Here is a 23924-nt window from a genome sequence, read left to right as displayed (position 1 = left end):
CTGTTTGACCATGTTTTCAATGGGTTATCTAAAATTTCAGGAGCTATGTACTGTTCCTTTAGGCCTTTGTTCCTCTCGCTTCTTACTCAGACCTCCAAAAGCAGAAGCAAAATTTGATTTTAGATAGACATTGTCTAGACAAGTGAAATTACATTTGGACAAAAGGCACCAATAGTCTCAAGTCAAAATTGTACCACTCCTACATGTATAATCATGCAAAAATGTATAATAAATGTATATACATGCAGAGTGATATTCTCATCACCTACCCATAGAAATAACTTGTGTGAAAGTCTTCATCAGTAGGAAATACAAGCATAAACTTGTTATCTGTAGCTCCACTCTTGTATCTTCCACACTTCCAAACAGCACACCTTATAACTTAGCTTAAATTTAGTATACATCAAACAGACAAAAATATTTTCAGTATAATTTACATGCTGCAATTACATTTGTCAGTGTAACAGCCACCGATTTAACAATGTGGGGAAAAAAATATGCTGTGTATTTACAAAGCAATCACAGCAGAGGTCTATTTTTGCTTTTCTCAGCCTTGCCTTTCAGGATTGGGTTTGGAAATTAAAGGCTCCTGACACTGGGGTTATCCAAGCCTATCACCAGTAAATGACCAATGAGGCCAAGATAACAGCCACGATGCTGCAACAAATCCTAGGATTCCCAGCATGTAGAAAAGAAGGCATAAGCAATAAAGGTGTGTGTTCAAGGAAAAAACCCCAAACAACAAATAAACCAATAAACAAGTTGTAGACAGCTGCAACTACATGAAATTTGCAGCGAAGGCATGTAACAAAAATCCTCTAAAAAATCCTCCATTCCCAAAAGTGTGTTTTCTTTCCAGTGCTACAAGAATGGAACAGGAGAGGTTAAATTTGGAAATAAATAATACTTTTCTACGTGGCCATCCAATGATATGATGCGAAGCGAATGTGTGGTAGCAAGAAACAAGGACAACTGGCTTCAGCTAGGAAATAAGAAGTGAAAAAATACTTTCAGGTTGAAAAGGTAGAAGGATTAACTACAACCACATTGTGGTAAATTATAATTTTTTCTTTACAGTAGAGCCTTTCCTCATAATTACTGACTGCAACAGGATTTCCACAGACAGAAAAACAGACACCATAAAGGAAACATGCCAGAATCAGAATTTAATGTAGCACAATTAGGAGGTCCTCTGGCCAGAAATTCAAACAATCTATTTAGGAAAAAAAAAAAAAATCACATCTTTTGAGAAGCTAAGGTAGCTGGAAGACTTACATTTCCCTGGTGATAAGCTTTAATTCATTTCTAAAGCAATAAATGCTCAAAAAAGACAAGGCTGAAAGTTAATAAGTACCAGCAGCAAAGTACAGCTGTTGACATTTAATGTTAACAGGGGGAGGGAAAGAGTCCTTTATTTTTTTTTAAAGGAATTCAGAGACAAAGGTCATCACAGGGACAGCGTTTCCAAGAGCCCAACGCTCCCTTAATTTACTGAGCTCATCAAAACTAATTCCACTCAGAACAACCGAACCGGAAGCCACATGCACAAAATCCCCCCCATCTACACATACCAATCTTATTTTAAGCCTGTGATATCAAATTCAATAATTTCTTGTTTTCTAGCCACTCCCATGCTTTCCATTGAACTGCATCTCAACATTCAGTGGTCTAAAGTGGACCCACATCCCTATTATTTCTTAATTCATTATAATGGCAGCACAAGCGAAAAAGGGGGAGTCAACCATAAAATTTCAGCTGCAGGTTAAAAGCAGCGATCCAGGGCAGGAAGGGGTGTGGAACCGGATTTTCTTTAAGGTCCCTCCTAGCCCAAACCATTCTATGATTCTACACAAAGCACTGTACCTTTGCACAGCAGTACTTTGTCACAGGACACAAAAGGTATTAGCTGGCAGAACCTGAAAGGTGAATTTAGTCCTTTAAGTCTTTGAAGTTCAGGCATGAAGGCTCAGCTCAACTCCCTCCTACAGGAGCCAGAAAGAGGGACTTCAGGGTGAAGCAGCAGCAGCCTGGAAATCGCAGTCTGGAGCATCATCTCCTCTCCTTTCCCAGTAAACAAAAGAAGCCAAGACAACGACCTTAGACAAGGCATCTGATTTAGGGATGGGATTTAAACTTCACTGTATTTTCTCTGCAAGCAGTGGGAAAGGACTGAAAGGTCCAGAGGATGATCCAAATTTGAAAATTAAAAGCCTGAATTTGTTTGTCTGAATCACCCTCCAGCATCATCTGTGTCTTTGCAATGAGAAGACATCGAGCCTTATTCAGGTTTATCACCCTAAGCGTCAACAGACACAGAACACATGCAGTAATGATAGCAGTAACAATCATGGCACTTTATTCTCACAAAAAGCTTTCCATTAGTGGATCTCGAAGAGCTCAAACGTAGTTATTAAACTCCTTATGGCTGTTGGGGAAACTGAGGCGAGCAGAGATGTGTAGCTTGCTCAAGGCTAGCAAGCAGAGGAGCTCACCTTTGCTGAAAACAACACTCCCCTCAAATTACTGTGTTATTTTTAACTGGTAAATTATTGATGAGTTTAAAAATAGTGTTCAGGAATGCCTTTGTGAAACACATAGAATCTACACTGAGGCACTCAGGTACCTGTCAAGCGCGAAGGGACATGGCTTTTCCCAGCATCACCTCTGCGCCTTCCCTGTGAGTACAGGCACTGCTTTATTGAATTTAAGAAATTCTTCACGCTGAGGGTGGTGAGGCACTGGCCCAGGTTGCCCCAGGAAGCCGTGGCTGCCCTGGAGGTGTTCAAGGCCAGGTTGGATGGGGCTTGGAACAACTTGATCCAGTGGGAGGTGTCCCTTCCCATGGCAGGGGGTGGGACTGGATGGGCTTTAAGGTCCCTTCCAACCCAAAGCATTCCATGATTCTATGATTTATCTCCATCTCAATACTCTACATTAAATTGCATTTATTTTTATATAATCAAAGAGAATACCGAGACATTTTATAATAATAAAAGACTTAAGAATGCCCTCATGTACATTCGACAATTCCATTTAAGAGACAGCTCTACTTACTTCGAGATTAAGCAAAACATACAATGGACTTCAATACCTATATAAAATTTTAGATTAGATGATCATTATAATAATCAAAATAATATTTTTTTTTGTGTACCAAAACTTAGAGAAGATTCATCTTAAGTGATTTGCCAAAATAGTTCTACAGTAAACACATGAGTAACCAAACCAAACAAAAATGCTTTGTATACAAGACTATGGGCTGAAGTAACAGCTTTCTTGATTTAGATAAACAACACAGACCTGGTATTATTTAAGACATGACCCAGAGCTGTGGTTTCACACAGTATGTACACAATGGCATAAACTAGTGGGACTCTAAAACAGTTCCCAAAGGGGGATTGGGACAGCAGACCTGTGCTTTTTTTATGTTGTTCAGCAATATAAAACGCTTCTTTACTATTTATATTTATTTATTTATTCCAGGTTACAGTAGTTACATTTCAAAATTTACAGGGTTAGGCAAAGAATACATTGTAAATACAATAAAAAACAATAGCAGTGTAACAACATTCTCTCTAAAATCATAAAGTGAGCAAAACATTATCAATGAACCTGCTTTCCTCACATTTTCCTTCATTTCACACAGTAAAGCCTTTGTGATGGTTTTCCTTTAACTATAACAATAAAATAATAAAAACAAACATGACGAAATGAGCATACGTTTTCAAACGGGACCATTTTTAATATATCACATCAAAAAGAGATCTCAAAAACTCAAGTCTTGCCAATCAACATTCATTCTTTCAGGCTTTTTGACAACTTGATGGAAAATATCTTGGATTTGCTTTACCAAATTATATAGAGAGACGTAATATTTCGTTATGCTTTAAGGAAAGGCACATGGAACATTGCTGTGCACTGCAAATATCAGGAAGTGGCGTGCAATCTGCATCGCATGATAGGATTTATTTTCACTGATGCCACCTAATGATTCATTAATTATGGAAGAGAGATACATTCACCAGATCTCTTCCCCAGTTTTCCTTGCAAAAGTGTATTGGGATGGATTCGGAAACCATTACATCCTACCCTTTACAGAGCTAGGACAGCTGAAAAAAGAATTCTCTATGTAAATACAACTTACATCAGGAAAAGGCAGGCAAACATACACCCCTCCAGAAAACATCACATTTTTGCAAGTCAAAACCGCATCTCCCCATGGAAGGACCAAGTACAACCTCGATTAAAAGCTTTTGATGGTCCAGACTAATCCCCTGCTCAATCACTCTGCAAGATTTAACAGAGCACTTCAAATCATTTCTAACTTAATAAGCCTATTTTCCATGTGCCTTCATTTTGCTGATCTAACACTATGAGACTAATCAAATTTGGGAGAAAGACCAATTTCTGGCTTTGTGTTTTGCAAGGTACTGTCCATCTCCATCAATCAGCCTGAATGTTTTAGCTTCTGCAGTACAAACTACACAGTGCATTTGTTCTAATGCTCTCGAGTGTAACTGCAGTTGGTCACAGTGCAGACCTTGATTATTTTAAAAACAGCTACTCAACTGGCCTGATTTACACACGCTCACCAGACAAAGGTTCCCCTTGAAGTCAGCTGAAGGATCCTCTGACTAAAAACTGCAAAATAACTTCGATTTCCACTGAGGTAAAATGCTAGCTCCATCAAAATTAGTAGAAATTTTCTACAGTTTTTAATAGGACTAGGATTTAATTTCTTAATGCCCTTGAAATATTACCTTCAAAAACAAGAGATTTACATTATGTGGATACAGTAAGAGACAAAATATATTAATAAGAGAACTCAGTGACAATAAATACGTTTCAATTTGTATGATAATACCACACATAATCTTGTTTCCTTGACGTTAAGATTGGTCCTCCAGCCTTAACTCTAGCAGCTCAGACACAACAACTCAAACATCTTGCAAAAACACTAAAAGATACTATGAACTTAAAAAAATAGAGATGTACACTTCTGCCTGAATTATTTTGTTCTAATACTGTTAAAAATAACACTGAAAGGTTTGAGATTTTTCTTTTTTCCTGCTCAGTTATTTTTTTCAATAGAAACTGAATAACCTTTCACTGCCTTTACTTGAATGTATTCTTTTGAATATTATATTTTTTTTCCTAACTGAAAACTGAAAATTCAGATGTTTTGTCAGAAGCCCAAACGCTCAGATAAAACCATGTGTGAAAGGTGGAATTTCCTACCAACCTTCCTTACCAAACTCTATTCAAGGGAGGAAGCAGCACAAACGCCTGGGGAAGAACTTGCAGCCAAGCCTGAGCCTGCAAAAACTCTGCACACTAAAGCCGAGGTTCTCGGACCAGATCCTTTAATTTTTCACTTACTGAACTCTCAGCTTGACATTTAGTGACATTTAAATTAAGTCGTTACATAAAGACATCTTTCTCTTCCACTTCTACTAAAAATGCTAACACAGTAGCTGTGTTTCATCAGCTACTGAATCCTGACGCTGCAGTCAAACGGGTGTTTGATTACTCCCATGTAGAAATGGCTGCCACAATGAAAATATGTAATTTGATATTAAAAATGGCAATATAGAAACCTGAATAAGCCAGTTAGGTTTAAGCTGGCACCATCCTCCCTGGAACTACACCAGCCTACACCAGCTGACCTGACTTGATGCATTTACTCTTTCAAAACCATAAGATAAGTAAAATTCTTAAAAGAAACTAGATTGTTTCTTTACTCCTGAACTAGTAAAAACCCAGGGAAACTCTGAATTGTCATCTGTGATTCCCCACATCTGTGCAAAACTTCTACTGACTTCTCCTCTTACTGAATTTGGAGGGTTTGAAGTAATTTGTTGAGATGTGAGCATAAACATACATTCAAAATATAAGTCTGGGCTGGAAAGTAGAAAAGTTTCCTTCTGATATCTTGTAATAGTCTTAAATAAGGCCAGACTGCTTTAATGAAATATGGAATGGTTGAGATTAAAATTTATGTTAAAGTTACAGATGAAGAAATTTTAACTCCCTGAAAGTTTCTAGTCAAAGCCCTTTGAAAATAAGAGCTTAGAATGGAAATCATGACAAACTTAATGCAGCCACATAATAGAGCAAAAATATTTCGGAGTAAAAAAAAAATACCTGAAATGATGTATTAGGAATCTCTTTTCTCAAACACACGCCAAAGGCTGTCACACACACATTCAAAACACAGACTCATCACTAGTATTGGTATCTGAAGGGTGGTTTCTTCAGCTATGAGGACAGGCTGATAGTTGGGCTTGTTCAGCCTGGAGAATGCTCTGGGGGGATCTTACAGCAGCTTCCAGTACGGAAAGCGGCTCCCAGAAAGCTGAGAAGGGGCTTTTTACAAGGGCATGGAATGATGAGACAAAGGGGAATGGCTTTAAATTGGAAGGAGCAAGATTTAGATTAGACGTTAGGAAGAAATTCTTCATGCAGAAGGTGCTGAGGCCCTGGCCCAGGTTGCCCAGAGAAGTTGTGGCTGCCCCATCCCTGGAGGTGTTCAAGGCCAGGTTGGATGGGGCTTGGAGCAACCTGATCCAGTGGGAGGTGTCTTGGAACTGGATGATCTCTAAGATCCCTTCCAACCCAAACCATTCTACGATTCTATGATCTTTCAAGGTCACAGTACAAAGGAAGGAGAAATGCTCCTGTTTAAATGCATAGCCCGCCACCTCCTTCATCAGGCAGCTTATGCTACAACAAAGAGGTGGGGTTCCCCACTCACCTCTTAAGAGAAATCTGCTGTTTCCCAAGGAAAACAAGCTAATGGACCAGATATTCAACCACGTAGGTCAACGCACACTCTTCATGGCAAAGGAGCTGGTTAAGGGAGCTGAAGGTCTGGTTCCAGTTTTGAGGCGAGTGAAAAGAGCAACCAAACAAAACACTTATTTATCATTTACAAAACCATTTACAACCACTGGTCTCGCGCAGGTATTCTTAGCACTATGCAGCTTTTGTGGAGAAATTAAGTTAAAACTACACCTAACATGAACTATTCCTTCAGTCTTGTGGGTGCCCTAGGAAAGGTACAGCTCTAACATCTGCACGCTTGACTGCTGTCATCCTCTGCCTGTTCACATTCACAGCTGCTTGCATTGACAATAACAATTAACAGTGATGGATGAAAATGTTTGAAACTTTTTCATTTTTGCCTATAGTAACCAAACAAAAAAATTTTATTTGTTAATACTCTGAATAATGTCAATTTTTTATTTTTTTTTTTTTAAGGCTACCAAACCAAGACACTGAAAGCCTGCAGGAATTTCACTGGCTACATCCCTAACAGAGTTATTATCCATTCAGGATATCAGTAGATGGAAGCGTGTTTCAGTCTGAGAGATAAGTACGTTCAACTGATATCCTCAGACAATTTGTTTTGAAACACTTAATTGCTCCATACAGACTATTTAATAAAGAAGGTTAAGGGCATGCTCACAGATGTGCTGAGCTAAGTGACTCTTAGATGTTAAATAAAACACCAGTCACTGCAAAAAGCTGTCTCTGCATGCATGGGAAGACTTGTAAAGTTGCCATGCTTTAAAATATGCTGCTCTTACCATTGTCATAAAGGTGCTTACATATATATATATATATATATATATATACACACCTCCAATCTATCAACACCAGAAGGATCTGATTTTTTTTGTTGTTATTATTATCAGCAAATAATCTGCCCTGAAGGATCTTACACAGATGAGGACAAGTTCATTAAACTGCTATCAAACATAAGTCATTTAACTTTTACCTATGGTTAAGTTAAAAACGGAAACAATTTCCGCTGAGGGAGATTTCTTAAAAGCTCATATCAAAATCTTTGCATCAAAATTATGCATGAAGGTGATCCGTAAAGAACTTATTCCAGTACTTTATTATCTCCTGCACAGTCTTTCAAACAGTTACTCTGAAATAAGACAACTCTCTAACCTTATTTTCTTCTAATGAAGGCAACACATACTTTAGAAAAAGCAAGTGTAGACCAAGAATAATGTTAAAACACTGATAACTAAAAAGCATTTCTTGAGTTTCTGTTACAGGTTTGATACAAACCCCCATATAAATTGATAAAAATACTCCCACTGACTCTGGGGAGGAAAAAAAAATCAGACCTACAGAAGATACACAGCGGTTACTTCCAATGGGAAGAAAATGAATTAAACAAAAATCATTAGGAAAAAAAAATGACTGGTTTCAGAAAAAAACTAATAGGGCTAAAGGAGACCTATAATGTTCTCTTTACTTAAACTATGTCTATGCAAAGACTTCCATTTTCGTTATTAGACTTTTGATTTAATTTGCATTAGAAACTTCAGGCAAGATCTAACTGATGATAAATACATATTTTTGGTAGCTACCGAGAAGTCACTTCACATGAAGAAAGGCCTTAGTGGAGAGGTGACCAAAAAAAGAAACCCTGTGCGCGCTGGTAATAGAAAGAATGAAACAGAGATTCCTAAGATATAGTTTAAATTAATTGTACTTTAAACGTCACAGCTTCAAGCCTGCCTATTTAAGATAATTGTCAGTACAAAAAAATCCACACAATAGCGAGATATGGTATTATTTAAATGAAACTAGTGTTCTGCCATTCCTCACCACAAGGAAATCATGATTTCAGTCATTCAAACATGGTTCAGAAGCAGCTCTGGCTGTCTGACCCAGACCAGCCACCCATACCTTTGGCCCACCACAGTGTTTATTAACCTGACTGTCAAGCCTTCCTCTAAATTCCTGTGCTCAATCCATCCATCAGCGGCTGCTTATCTTAGGACTGACAGGGCTATTTTTATTCCATGATGAAGGATGCAGTTTGGGTGTATATACAGAAGGAAGCAGCAGCGCTTTGTGCACACGGGTCATGCACACACACACAGTTGGGTGTGATTCATCCCACCTAACTTCAGCCAAAAGTCGTCTGTTCTAAACTGTTTATAAGGGTGGTTTGGGCAACTGATGGGAGAGAACGGCAGTGCCAGGAGATAGTCCTCTGTAGGTGCTTATCTCTTCCCACTGACTCAGAAGAAGATCACAGAACAGCAAAATGGGCACCTAAAATCAGAGGAAATTACTTCTATCCAAACCAAACACACATATGTATGCATACATGCGTGCATTTGGGCACACAGTATAAGACAACTGCTTCCATAAATATGTCATGTGCGACACAGCAGGGACATTAATAAAAACTCCAGACAGAAAATGAATTACTAAATGGGAGACAAAAAAAAAGGAAAAATCAGTTGTGCATGTTTGTTATATAAGAGCTAAGTCTTTAGGGCAAGCTTATTCATTCCTTCTACCTGAAAACAAAGAAGAAAAAACTAAGATGTGACAAGTTCAAGCTTCAAAACTGAGGAGTAAACAGTTAGTTAAAGAAATGATACGGGTCTGTATCTAATCTCACTCTCTAGGGTACTTTACATCTTTAAATATAAAACTTATTTCCTTATATAAATGCTTCAACATGCAAAAAAAGAGCATTTTGATGAATACTCTGAATGCTCCTATTGTAGCAAACACAGATTTATTGATTTGAGGGTATCTAAACAAGGCTCTTAAGTTGTATTTTGCCAAGTTTGGTGATGAAAGCTTACGGTGGTTCCCTCTCACAACTTTAAAGGTGTGCAAGTGCTGGCACATGCACATGGGTAAAACCGTGGGGTTTATTTTAAACTACATATACATTCTCTATAAATTAAAAAGATACCCTGGTAATAAAACTCAAAAGAGAAAAACAAAACAAAACACATACAAAGAGAAAAGCAAACCTTGTTTTCAGTATAATCCAAAGTAACAACAAGATTGCAAAGATCGGATTTTCTTTTTGAGTTTATGATTGATTCAGATCAGGCTCTGCAATATTCCCGTTCTCTGGAAAGACAGGCGGAAAATTGTTATTAAAAGTCACTGGAAACTCTAGTGCAGAATCGACATTTTGATAGCCCCCGTAAGAATTAAACGACTGCTGTGGAAGTACTTGGCTATCAGGCATCTGTATGAAAGCCCCTGACTGTGTGGTAGGGGGGATTCTTTGGCCAACTAGTTGAATTTTAGGTTCCCTGGGCTCCAGTTGTTGCTTGCTTTCTTCATCCGTGTCAAGACGGGTTAGCTTTTCTATCCACATGCGAAATTTCTCCTCTGTCTGCCTCTGCATCTCGGCAAAGCAGTTCATGGCCTCTTCCAGGACATTGCCTATGCAGTTCCTATCCCACACGGTGCCCCTGTCAAGCAATCCTGGAATTTCCCTGGTCGCTCCTCCAGATCCCCCAGCACGACTGAAGCCAGCTTTAAAGACATTGAGGCCATTTGATAAGACATCATTAAGTAAGAACATAATATCGTTTATTAAGGCATATTAACTCAGGAAAACAAACTTTTCTATTTGCGTCCTTTGGATATGACAACAGGGGAGGAATTAGCAACTATTAACCAACAGCATTACTGTCAAAAAAATAACATTTTACACTCGCTGAGGTTATAATAGAAATTTTGGCTTCAAATCAATTTTATTCTAGAATTCTCAGACAATTCTGTCACAAAGGTATATTTTTTTAATAAATAAATAAAATTAATCCAATTCCCTTGCCACTTCTGTTTTGAATTCAACGGAAGGTGTCATAAACACTATACAATAACATGTTTAGTTCTGTTAAGCTGTGATCCAAAATACTACCGTTTAACTGAATAATAACGCATATTTTACTTAGACACTTGAACCCTTTTGTAAAGTTAAACATACACAAAATTCTACAGGAGGTAACAGAGATAAAAGCTGCTCTAATGACCACAGCATCCAAAGCAGCCAAGCCCAAAGTTCTTAGTCTAATTTTGGGAAACACACTGAACACCAATGAAGAGAATACACAGCACAAACACGGCCACACAAACATGGAGAGATTATGTGAATTCTGCGTTAATGCACGAGGTGAAAGCAACCTCTGTTAGGTCTGATGGACACTGCTACATCCCAGGCATCATTCCACCTGACACGTAGGAGTGATCAGCCTTGCACCATCATCACACCAGCCACTTTCAGTGCAGCATTTCCAGTGTTTGCTGCAGCCAAGGCAGGAAACAGACAGGGCACAGTTGGAAGGAAATTGTTCTCCTTCCTCCTATCCATCAAAAAGATGGTTAAAATAAATAGTTTTGGGATTATCAGGAAGAACTTTAGCAGCAAAAAGAGAAAGTCATCCTCATTACCTTACTCTACGTATCACTAAGGCAGTAGAATCTATACTTTTAAGTTTAGAGTTCACTTAGAAATCCTCTAGGAAGCAATAAAATGCCAAGAAAATGAGGCTTTATACCTGTTTAAGGAATAATAAACAACATGTGCACGCTGCCTGAACAAACGTTATCTAAGGTAATTCCAGAACAAGACAAGCATCACATTAAACTACACAAAGCAGCTACAGAACCTGACAATTTAACAGGCAAACGTGAAACTTGTGGGGTCCTCTAGCTTAAGAACAATAGAAAATATCCTAAGAATGAGCGAAATCACTGCACAACCTAAGCAAATATTTACTAATAAAAACATAAGGCACTAAATCTTTATTGAGATTTCACTGTGTGGAATTACAGTATTACTTAAACTATACATTCTTTTCAGGAGCTATTTAAATGAGGTATACTTATATAGTAACAGCTAAACAAAGCCTAGGAATATTCTCTTATTTCCAAGCAGTAGCAATGCTATCCAGCAGAGGCCAAAACCTTCTATTAAAAACCCTGCTTTTTTATGTCTTCCCTCCCATCTGTTTACCTGTCAGACAGGCTGGAAATTTGTCATTCAGGTCCTCTGTCTAAAAATACTTTACTTTGCCACAACTAATTCACATCCCTCTGACTGCATTTTAGGTAAAAGCAATTAAGTCACAGGGTACTTTTTACTTAAAATGTGGTTATTTTGTATTTTCAATGTCTCTTTCCACCCTGAAAAAAAATATTCCTTCTCTTCCTATACTGTTAGTGTTGAATATCCAATATGATTCTGTTCACTCGTCTTCAGTTAGGGATCATATCCCAAGATCAAGTAACTATAAGGCCGTCTTTCTGACTTCCACAGGTTTACAATCAGGCACCTGTCAATAGTGTTCAGTAAGTTTTAACTGCAATTTAAATGAAAACTATTGATGGTGATACGTGAGGCATAACCAAGATAGGCTTTTAAAGTTAAGAATGAACTACAACAGTCGAAGTTGACAATACTGAAGAGACTATGTATTGAAATATATGTTATCCTGCAATTCTACTTTTAAAAGGCATTATTCATAGTACATCTACAATTTACAGTAGCAGCAATCATCGTTTCAAAGGCTTCCCTTGCAGCTTTAGTCAATCTCTTCTTTACTGGTCGCCTTCAGTGCAAAAAAAAAAAAAAACCACCAAATCAAGTCTAAAAATGCATTTTTATTCTATTAGAAAAGCTAGCATTTATCTAATTGGTCCTTTTGCTAGCCATAAACTTACAGCTCTGTGTTTTTTGAAGTTACATCAAGTTAAAAAGCAAAGAAATCTGCAATCACAATGGGCTCAGAACCCAAGACTCGTATCTCATTTTCAAGACAACACCTCCTGGAAAACAGCATCTAAGAAATGCCCCAGGGCTGCCTCTTTTTGAGATCTAATAAGTGCTACCTAAATAATGACCAAATCCAAAGTAATTTCATTTAGGAAGACTGATAACATTACAATTTAAGATGCGCCACATCCTCATTCTAACTAACAATGGTGCACTCCTCCATGTCATGGCCTCAAGCTGTGCCAGGGGAGGTTCAGATTAGACATCAGAAAAAACTTCTCCACCAAAAGGGTTCTCAGGCCCTGGCAAAGGCTCCCCAGGGAGGTGGTGGAGTCCCCATCCCTGGAGGGGTTTAAAAGATGGGCAGATGAGGTGCTCAGGGATCTGGTTTAGTAATGGATGATTCTATGCTTCTACTACCTGACACTTCAAAATAAGTATCCTACTCCAGGTCACTCAACAGTTTCCACCACCACCCCCATTCTTACATAACTCTCACTCTGAGTTACTTCAATCAAATTCAACGCTGGCAAGATGCTTCATCCAAGGTCTATGCGTAATTCCTAGGAGGAAGTAACCTGGCTGAGAGTCCCCAGCACATACACACCACCCCTTGCTTTGGATTTTCTGCATATTCAAACTTTTTAACAGGTTTTCTGAAAGCTTAAAACATGAGTCATTCCTATTTCAATTCAGACCTTTCTGAGTTGTAGAAAGCACAACAGTGATGAAATGTCAGTGTTTTTGGTATTATATTTGAATTTTTCAAAACCTTATCCTTCTTCTTGAGAAAGTGTTTATACAGGAATAAATATTGATTCCCAGACTTGACCGCAAGCCAATTTCATTCAGAGTTAATTTATGTGGTCATATTTGAAATTGTTCAAAGGAAAAACTTTCAACAGCAGCAGGTCTAGCTGAACCGATTTCAGGACTCAAAGATCATCCATGAATGCTATCTGGTGGGTTTTTTATGAATAGTAAAACCATAAATGCCAACAGAGAGGCTCAATAATTAAAAGATAAGAAATTACTTCTCATTTGTAATACCTAAAAAAGTAATGGCATTGCCTGCCTTGAAGAGCCCAAGAATGGTTGAGGAAATCCTAAGCACAAATACAGGCTTGGTAGAGAATGGATTGAGAGCAGCCCTGAGGAGAAGGACTTGAAGGTGCTGGAGGATGAGAAGCTGGACATGAGCCAGCAATGTGCACTTGCATTCCAGAAAACCAAACTGCATCCTGGGCTTCATCAAAGCTGCTTACAGCAGCCCTCCAGTACTGAAAGGGGTTCCAGGAAAGCTGGGAAGGGGCTCTTTCTCAGGGAGTGCTGGGATAGGGAGGACTGTGTGGAACTGGATGGGCTTTATAGTTCCTTCCAATCCAAACCATTCTGCGATTCTATGAAGACTATGACTGCTCAGGGTGGTGAAAAGATTCTCAGTAGCACCTATGAAGTTTAGACTGAGCCTGTATTTTCAGGTGTAAGTTAACACCATGTAATGCTTTCAGAATATGATAACATCCATTGTGCTTAGCTTGTTCTGAGTTCACAATATTTGTATTGAGGTATCATCAGTAAGATCGCAACTCTTCACTCTTTCTCAAGAAGAAAAATAAAACTGCCAGTATCTTAATTCAGGTTTGAGTTCAACAGAGAGAACCGACTCTATCGCACACTAGCTCTGTTCACAACTTCACAGCGTTACTATATATTTCACTGAATGTTTTCTGGACCTTATTAATTCCATCAAGCCTATTTCAGAGCCAGTGATGAGGACAGTTTGAAAAGAATAATTGCACCATTAAAATGGAAGAGGTTTCGTTACACAACATGAAAGACTACTGTGCTCTCAAATGTAGCACTTGAATTTTGGGGTCACACACGAGCAAACTGCCTTCTGTAACACTACAGGAGTTGACAGAAAGCTGAGAGCCAGAGTACATACAACCTTTGTACACAAAGGCCACAGTAACTGTCACTAAAAATTTCAGCTTTGCCAGCAGAGATGCTCTATTTTTCAGCCAGCAGACACTTGAAAACTAGTCCCAAAGATAAGCGAAGTGGCGACAGGAACCAACGCTACAGCCGAGTGCCCGAACACAGCAGGACTAAGGAGAACACAGGCTACCTGCAAAACTCTTCTGCATCAACATGTACAGACTTTTTCAGAACTAAAGGCTAAAGTTTTTTTCATGCTTATGTCCTTATGACAGGAGCATTGTAGTTTCTGGACACTCAAGATCAAGTATTTTCACTTCTGACTGCACGCAGAGGATACTCATGGCCTTAATTTCCAGCAATGCTTTTTGATGATACTCTGCATTATTGTCTATCTATGTGTTCATTCCCTAAGTTTTGAGGCTATTCACAGTGTAACGCTAAGTGCACTGAGATGGCTTTCTAGTAAAAAAAAAATAAAAATTTCCAGTGAAGTACTTTGCCAGTTCCAAGAAGAGGAATCGCAGATGGCATCCGAACCTACCACTGCGACAGATCACTGGGAGTCCTGCTCAGACTCACAGCTCCACTGCATCTGTTAAGATCACAACATTTCATTAACCCACAAGCAGCATAGGATGCACTTTCGGCCAACCTTTCCCTTATGTCTATAGAGAATACTTTCCTATTGTACTTGGAGACAGTTTCCCACAAACCAAAGTTGTTTCTATTAAAAGGAAAACCGCAATGTGACAGGTATGCATTGCACCCAATACCAAAAGGAGAGCTCAAAAGTTTTAATGTCTTGAACCTTAAGTTAGTATCACGCAGATGATGTGGGCTAAGAAATAAAAACAAAGGTCACTGCTCCTCAGGATGGTTTTTGTATCACAGGAAAAACTGGGCTGTGGTGCAATCATGACTAAATCATCAAGTTCCATGTACAATGGGACTTCTTCACAGCAGGCATCTCACCGCAAAGACCAAGAGCTCAAATACAGAAGAGCCAAGTGACACAGAAAACTACTCTGGAGCAGTTTCAGATCTCTGCAATGGAAGGCAGAAATCTAGGCAGATCTGAAAATAACATGTGGTACCTTTTAGGGTCACAAGTTATTCTTACGACTTAAAAAAAGAATATAACTTAGGAGATTTATTGTGTATGTTTGGGTTTTGGGTGGGGAAGAACCTGTCCCAAAACTCAGCAAAACAGTCATCTTTGACAGGCTTTAAATCAGGCTTTAATTGCCCAGCAGAGTGTAAATATAGTAAGTAAAAAGACAGAAAACTATGAAAGCTGGAAGCCTGAATACTAAATTGGTAAAAATAATTTTAGATCCCTATTAAAAGTTTACTACTCAATAATTACAGGAGACTTTGCCTTTCTAATAATAAACCTCAAATTCCTTTGTGCAACCTGCTTCCTAGTAATACATGGGAAAAGTGCCAGTTCTCACGGTGAAGGACACATTCACGATCATCAAGTCAGTTACAACACAGTTATTTGTAAAATCTTCTGCAAATATTTTAAATAACTTGCGTAGCAAACATTAGTTCAACAACATAAGACTAATTATTGCAGTTTTCCTTCAAGTGCTCTTGCCCTATGTAAGCTGATACTTATCTCATGAGAAAAAAAAAAATCTTCCAGCACAAGAGGCAAAAAGGCATGTGAACCAGTAAAAATTGGCAAGCCAAAAGGTTTATTTTTATGTAATTTTATTTTTGATTGCCATACGGTTCTATGGTATAATACGCTGCAAGAATCATTCACACAAAATCCTGCCCACAGCACTTTGGGCTAATAAGATAACAAAGACTCAGCAAACAAGAAACTTGAAAAATTCATCTTGCTTTTGGCAACAAAATTATGAGAAGGCCCTTATAATTTGCTGCCTCCAATCTTAACACAGTTATGTCATAAAATTAGGAATATAAAAATAATAGATCCTTATGACATAGGAAAATGGTAACAGCTTTGTCCAAGATGTTTAAAATTTAGGTGTGGCTACAGCTTGGGCACCTGCGTAAACAGTAAATTCTTATTTATGTCCTAAAATAGGTGACCAGCTACAATCTGCAAGAATTTACAATAAGGCTAAGTAGGTTTGCCATGCACTGAAATGTAGAGCAGCAAGCACAGCAGAACTCCAATAGCGATCAGGGTCTTACTGTAATACACACGAGATAGGCTGTGTTATCCATGCTGATGTCCTGGCTATTGTGTCATAGCACTCAAGATGACCTGCTCCTTGACCTTCCTGGGCACCAAGGCCAGACTGGCAGGCCTGTAGTTCCCCAGATCTTCCCTCCAGCCCTTCCTATAAATGCGTGTAACATCTGCCAGCCTCCAGTCAAGTGGAATTTCCCCAGTCAGCCAGGACTACTGGTAGATGATGGAAAGGGGTTTGGCAAGCACTTCTGTCAGCTCCCTTAATACCCCTGGGTGGATCCCATCTGGACCCATAGACTTGTGAATGTCTAATTGGCCAAGCAGGACTCTAACCATTTAATTCCTCATGGATCGTGGGAGCTTTGTTCTGCCCTTGTACTCAGCACTGGTGAGGTCACACTTCAAATCCTGTATTCAGTTTTGGGCCCCTCACTACAAGAAAAATATTGAGATTCTGGAGTGCGTCCAGAGAAGGGGAACAAAGCTGGTAGAACAAGTCTTACAAGGCTCAGCTGAGAGAACTGGGGTTGTTTAGCGTACAGAAGAGGAGGCTGAGGGGAGACCTCATCACTGTCTACAACTCCGTGAAAAGAGGTTGTAGAGAGGTGGGCTTGAATCTCTTTGCCCAAGTGATAGGACAAGAGGGAATGGCCTCAGGCTGCACCAAGGGAGGTTCACATTAGACATTAGGAGAAACTTCTTCACTGAAAGGGTTCTCAGGCACTGGCAGAGGCTGCCCAGGGAAGTGATTGGGCCTCCACCCCTGGAGGGATTTAAAAGACAGGTAGATGAAGTACTTCAGGACATCACTTAGTAGTGGACAGGTACAGTTGGACTCGATCTCAAAAGGTCTTTTCCAACCTAGGGATTCTATGACTCTACGATCCCTAACACAGCTGCCAAGCTGTGGTCTTAATATATTAAAGCAAAGCTGGCCACTTAAGAATGTATTTATTAGATTATTACTGCCTAATGGGATTTGACAGCACTTAATAGGAGTTCATATAGGCTTACAAAGGAAAAGATCTGAAAATTCCACTACTCAAAGACAGTCCTTCCACCAATTCACTATTTCTACGCCTCGGTGGTGTGCAAAAGTGCACTGAAACCTCAGAACAGATCTTACAGTTTGCCCGTGTCTTGTTAATATACTGCAGTCTTCAAATTTACACAGAGCTGCAGTTGTCCTGGATTTTCTCAAGTGTCACTCATCTAATTTAGCATGACAGCTGAGAAACGATGTCAGATGCGTTACAGTTCAGTTTAAAAAACATCCTCTACCTGGTATCTCCGCAGTGATTGTCTTGCTGCTCCCTGAAACCTCTTCGTCATCATCTGATGAGCTCGTGCTCGAGTCACACGTCAGGTCGCTGTCGCTGGTACTGCTGTCCTGCAGCAGGTTGTATTTCTTGCGAGCAGCTGCCTCCCGTTTCTGTCTTAACAGCCGAATTCTCTCTTTGTGCTTTTGGCTTCGATGACCTTTTACCTTGGTAACTCGACCATTCTGCTTATCACTAGACTGTCGGTTTTTCTTGGCAGCCATTGTTGAAGTTTCACTTTCAGACCTGGATCGCCTGGATTTCCTTCCAGCTGCAGGCCCAGACACTGCAGAAGGGTCTCCCTCTACAACAGCTTCAGCCTGACAGGGTTCATTCTCTTCTGTGGAAGACAATGTGTCTGAGTCAGCCAAATGCCCACTGGAAGAAGGGGAAAGCATGCAATGATTAGAAGAGTCACTCTCGTAAACTCGACCACTAGTTGGCTTATCGCTTTCTGTAGATGCCAGCTGAGACTCCGAAGAGTCTCGCCTCAGTTCCATCAGTAAGCAAGGCATGGAAGAGAGCACTGCAGAGTCTGCTGCAGCAGGCATGTTGTCTTTCTGAGTTTGTGTCTCCAGTTCTATAGGTCCGTCTTCATCCGGAGCAGCGTCTTGCTTTTCAGAAGTCTTTGGTGGGACTTCCAAATCAACAAGTTCTTCCGCTTTTCCCACTGCCTCCATCTTCATTTCAGAACACCAAGGTCCTCCTGGTCTTAAAGCATGGAGCACGTGGTCTGGAAGCCTGGTTGAACCAGATATGGACTTCAGCAATACAGCAGCCTGCATGAGAACAGAACAGTCAGAATAATTGACCCAAATTACTTGCTCAGTCCTGCTCTTCACAGTATTACCCAAGCAACTCATCGCTTTCAGTCATGGACAGCATGGTTCACAATCATATTGGTTTTCTTCATTTACTCTTTCCTACTGAACTCATCCTGTTACACCAAACTACTGTTCCTTTTACACACCTATCAAAGGTGGTAGCGAAATCACATTACATGTGGTTCACCTCACCAGAATAATCAGAACAGATAAGAAAATATTACCCCTAACTCATACTTTATAAAATTTAAATCAATATATTATAAGCAAGATACTTAAACTTCCTTACCTAGAACTTTAAATCTCAGTGGAGAATTTTAGACCTGATGAACAATGCCAGCCTAAGAATTCCCAGACTTGGTAGTCACCTACCTGGGCAGACCAGAACACTGTTTAATTTCTGTTTCCATAAGAAATCTACTTATAATTGAACGGGACCTCAACCTTATAAAAAGGCAATGTTTTTATGGTAATTTGCAAACTTACAGTACCAACAAGATATAGGAGAAATCCAGCTACTTTCAGCAAAACCTGAACAGCTGCTGAATATTACAGAGCATGACTGGAACTACTGGAGTGTCCAGAGGAGGCTACAAAATTGGTGATGAAGTTAGAGGGAAAGTCATATAAGGAGCAGCTAAGTCATTTGGTCTGTTCAGCCAGGAGAGGAGAAGACTCAGGGGAGACCTCATCACTGTTTACTGCTTCCTCACAGAGGGAGAAGGAGCAGGCGCTAATCTCTTCTCTCTGGTGACCAATGATAGGACCCAAGGGAATGGCAGGAAGATGTGCCAAGGGTGCGCAGGTTCCATACCAGGAAAAGCTTCTTCAGTCAGAGGGTGGTGGAGCACTGCAACAGCTCCCCAGGGAAGCAGTCACGGCACAAAACCTAACAATATTCAAGAAACATTTGGGCAAGGCCCTCATACACACGGTGTGAATGCTGGGGTTGTCCCATGCAGGGATAGGAGCTGGGCTCCATGATCCTTATGGGTTCCTTCGAACTCAGGCAATTCTGTGATGATTGAATTTGCCAGTGGAACCGCTCAGAGGACCAGCCAGAGGACCTCACGTACTAAAGACTGATCTAGAAAAAGTGCTGTGAAGTGACACCAAACTGTCAAGGACACAGGGTTTATGACACCTATAGGCAAGATCTCTGAAAACATTAGCTACAAACAACATAGATTTGTTCTCCATAGAGAACCACCGTGCTGGTAGATCTTCCAGCTTTGCTCTGGCCCTGCAACTTGAAGGGAAAAATATCTTTTCCAAGAGTTTTCAGATGTACTTTCTGCTTATGTAAGGAAAAGTTTGGTAGCTCAACACATACAGTAAGCTCAACACATACAGGAAAAATATTTAGCTGACAAAAAGAAACGTATTTGAAAATTAATACTAACAATTCCAGGACAGCTTCTGCGCTATTCACCCTTTTAGCCTAGGGAGCACAAAGAACAGAGCTCAACTCAAAGCTAAAAGGCAGCCAAAGTGAAGTAGAGACTTTTTTCACAACCGCCCTCTTTGGGAACATCACCTACCCCTCCACTCCCAAAGGGACTATTAGAACCTTTACTGCAGTACTCACTTTTCCACCCCTCTGGCCTATCAGCCAGAAAAACTGATGTTTCATCTACACGGAACCAACTTGCCAACAGCTTATTCAGTGACTTAAGAAGATTTATTTGTTATTAAATAGGATCTTACTTCAACGACTCAAACCATGCAGTCTGATCCCTCACACAGGGATCAGCGAATTACATTTTCAGTGAGAAAGCAGCACAGGGACTAGCAACTTCATAGAAGTATTTCTGGTCAACACTGACACGTGCTTCTGTGTGCATGGAGAAAAAGACTTGATCAGATTATGTTTGTACACTCCAGGTCCATTGAACAAGCTACTTAAAAACCCAACATTTCTAGCATTAGTAAGTATATAAAAAATAACCTGATATATCTTCACACAGAAGGCAGACCTTGTAGCAGACTTCCAGTACCTGAAGGAGCTACAAGAAAGCTGAGGGGGGGCTTTTTACAAGGGCATGGAGTGATAGGACAAGGGGGAATAGCTTTAAATTGGAAGGGGGGAGATTTAGATCAGACATTAGGAAGAAGTTCTTCAAAATGAGGGTGGTGAGGCACTGGCCCAGGTTGCCCAGAGAAGCTGTGGCTGCCCCATCCCTGGAGGTGTTCAAGGCCAGGTTGGATGGGGATTTGAGCAACCTGATCCAGTGGGAGGTGTCCCTGCCCATGGAAGAGGTAGTGGAACTGGATGGACTTCAAGGTTCTTTCCAACCCAAACCATTCTATGATCTCAGTGAAAAAAAAAAAAAAAACAACCTGCTCTGACTCAGACTTTGTTGCAGGGAAGAACGCAGACAGTTCAGGGGAAAATATCTATGCCAAGGAAAGCCTGGTCTCAAAGAAAGGACGTACTGATTTAGTTCTACTGGAGAAATGTATGGATCAGAGAGAGGAAGAGACTGAAGGGAAACACTCTCATTCCTTTCTTGCCAAACGCTTTTCTAGTAACAGTACTAGAAAATGTAATCTCAAGGTGATGCTACGGAAAGAACAGTTTCTTATTGAAACGAGAACACAGCACTGACGCTTACAGACACAGATGGATACTTAATTAGACATTTCTCAGAAATGCCATTCTCCTTTTTTCTGATGCAGATACTGCACAGATGATTTTAAAAGGCAATTCTGTAAAAATTCTGTGCTAGATTTCTACAGTTACACAAACATCAGTACATGAAGCATTTTCAAATCATGGACTGATTTGTAAAGGCACATAATTTCCATGCTATGAAAATCGCACTTTAATGAAGAAATCCAGAAGGATTTTGTAGGTCAGATTAGCAGGGACAGCTTGCTGCCACTAAAAGGGATGGGTTTCACCTTCTACTCTTTCACTATCCACTGTGCAGTCATTGTCCCTCCTTTGCACCAGCACTGGCTCCTCCTTTCTTGAGTAGATTCACTTCACTAAGCCAGAAGAAAACAGAACCAGAAAATAAGTGAATTATTCTTCTCCAGAGATGGCAGGAAGATGAAGGAAAGGACAGCAAGCAACAAACCATCCCTTCAGCAAAAAGCAGATCTGATTGAAAACTACCTGCTGTTTGGCCTCATCACGCCCTGAATTCTCAGGTTCCAGTTAAGACACAGGAGAGAGTACTGAACATTTCTCTCACAGCACTGCTTGTTCTGAGATCTTTGAAGATAAATTATTTTAAAAGCAAAAAATTAAATTCAAACAGAGGTGTTAGTAGCCTTCTAAAGAAAAACTATAATGGAATGTATCCTATTACATAATATACACTACTGCACAAGGAGTCATATTGAAGATGGCATGCATGCCCTTTATCAATCAATAACTGGCCACACATACATCCTTCACAATATCTTGGTTTTGCTCTCAGCGAAGGTTTGCCTCTATACCTGCATGTCCTGCAAGGTCAGAAGGAAATGAGTTTCACCCAAACAAATGATAAGGCTTGAAATACTTCATAAACACCATGACACCCTAACCTTAATTATACATTGTCATTTTAGGTGTTATTGAACTGATTAATGATAAAAGATGCCAGCTTATATGAAGCAAATCAGCTCTTTTTCTCAGCAGATGTGACTATGACAGATTCTCACTTCAGAAGTACTAAGCTTTCCATACAGCTTGCCGTCAAAAGTCACTTTAGTTTATTACTGACAGACTTTCTCTAGGAGTCCAACAGACCACTTTGTTTCCCTGCTTGTGACTGATTTACCTGCTTACGCCAGTTCTAGCAAATAAATGAAAATATTATTTAGCAGAACCTCGCCTTTTAATGCTGTTTCACCACTGAAAACCGACAGTCTGAACAACCTACCTCCTCACACCATCAGCCATTCATTTGCAAGCTGTAATTTGAAAAAGAATCTGCACCTACATTTTTGCAGAAAATAACATCAAGTATATCCTTTAAGCTTTTGTGACTACAAAAATGAAGAGTTAGACTGCACTGCTGCATACGAGTTAACTTGCTCAGAATGCACAGTGAACTATAGAACCTTCCACATCCCAGAATCACAGAATGGTTTGGGTTGGAAGAGACCATGAAGGTCATCTGGTCCAACCCCCGTGTCAGGAGCAGGGACATCTTCAGCTGAATCAGACCACCATCCAACCTGACCTGGAATGTTCCCAAGGATGGGACATCCATCACCTCTCTGGGTAACCTGTGCCAGTGTTTCACCACTCAGCATAAAAAATTTCTTCCTAATATCTCGTCTAAACATCTCCTCTTTTAGTTTAAAACCATCACCCCTTGGCCAGTTGTCAACAGTCCTGCTAGAAAGCTTTTCCCCATCTTTCCTAACAGCGCCCTTCTGTACTGAAAGGCTGCAATAAGGCCTCCTCGGAGTCTTCTCCAGGCTGAACAACCCTGACTCTCTCAGCCTCTCTTCATCGGAGAGGTGCTGCAGATCTTTGACCATTTTTGTGGCCTCCTCTGTACCCACTCCAACAGCTCCATGTCCTTGCTGTGCTCAGAGCTCCAGATCTGGAAGCAGGACTCCAGGTGGGGTCTCACAAGAGCAGAGCAGAGCGGCAGAATCGCCTCTCTCGCCCTGCTGGCCACGCTGCTTTGGATGCAGCCCAGGATATAGTTTCTGGGCTGCGAGCGCACGTTGCCGGCTCATGTCCAGCTTCTCATCCACCAGCACCCCCAGTCCTTCTCTGCAGGGCTGTTCTCAATCTCCTCATCCCTCAGCCTGCATCAATACTTAGTGTTGTCCCTGGAGCTGAAAGGCAGCATCTACCGCCTTGCAGCTCCAGCCTCAGAGAAGTCACCATTTTCATCGGTATCTGAATATGTTTTTTTATTTATACAGAAGAACAGTGTGGCTTACACTAACAAACTATTATGTCCATCACCAGTGGACATAATTATCCAATTATGTCACATCTACCCAACATAACTGACCACAGATGGAACAAAAGAGCAGTAATGACAAGTGTACACAAATGACACTAATACAATTAAGTAAACCATCTGACTTTTGTTACATATACACACTCAGGCAAACCCACCAAGAACACTGAATCAAACACTTGACAGACT

General features: G+C 40.2%; 1 protein-coding gene across 3 annotated transcripts in view; it reads right to left on the bottom strand.

Moving 5' to 3' along the window:
- The window catches only part of ARK2N (arkadia (RNF111) N-terminal like PKA signaling regulator 2N), a 48932-nt gene that overhangs the window by 13629 nt on the left and 11379 nt on the right, over positions 1 to 23924 (bottom strand). For 2 of the 3 annotated variants that reach the window (XM_054054273.1, XM_054054274.1), the window contains exon 2: positions 17955 to 18771. In XM_054054273.1, the coding sequence (XP_053910248.1) occupies positions 17955 to 18678 (724 nt within the window). In that variant the 5' untranslated portion in view covers positions 18679 to 18771. Of the gene's footprint in view, positions 1 to 944; positions 10318 to 17954; positions 18772 to 23924 lie in introns of those variants that run through there. The other variant, XM_054054275.1, reaches the window with a different exon arrangement.

Source organism: Cuculus canorus, chromosome Z (assembly GCF_017976375.1).
Source record: "Cuculus canorus isolate bCucCan1 chromosome Z, bCucCan1.pri, whole genome shotgun sequence".
Lineage (NCBI taxonomy): Eukaryota > Metazoa > Chordata > Aves > Cuculiformes > Cuculidae > Cuculus > Cuculus canorus.
This window is presented reverse-complemented; position numbering and strand designations above follow the sequence as displayed.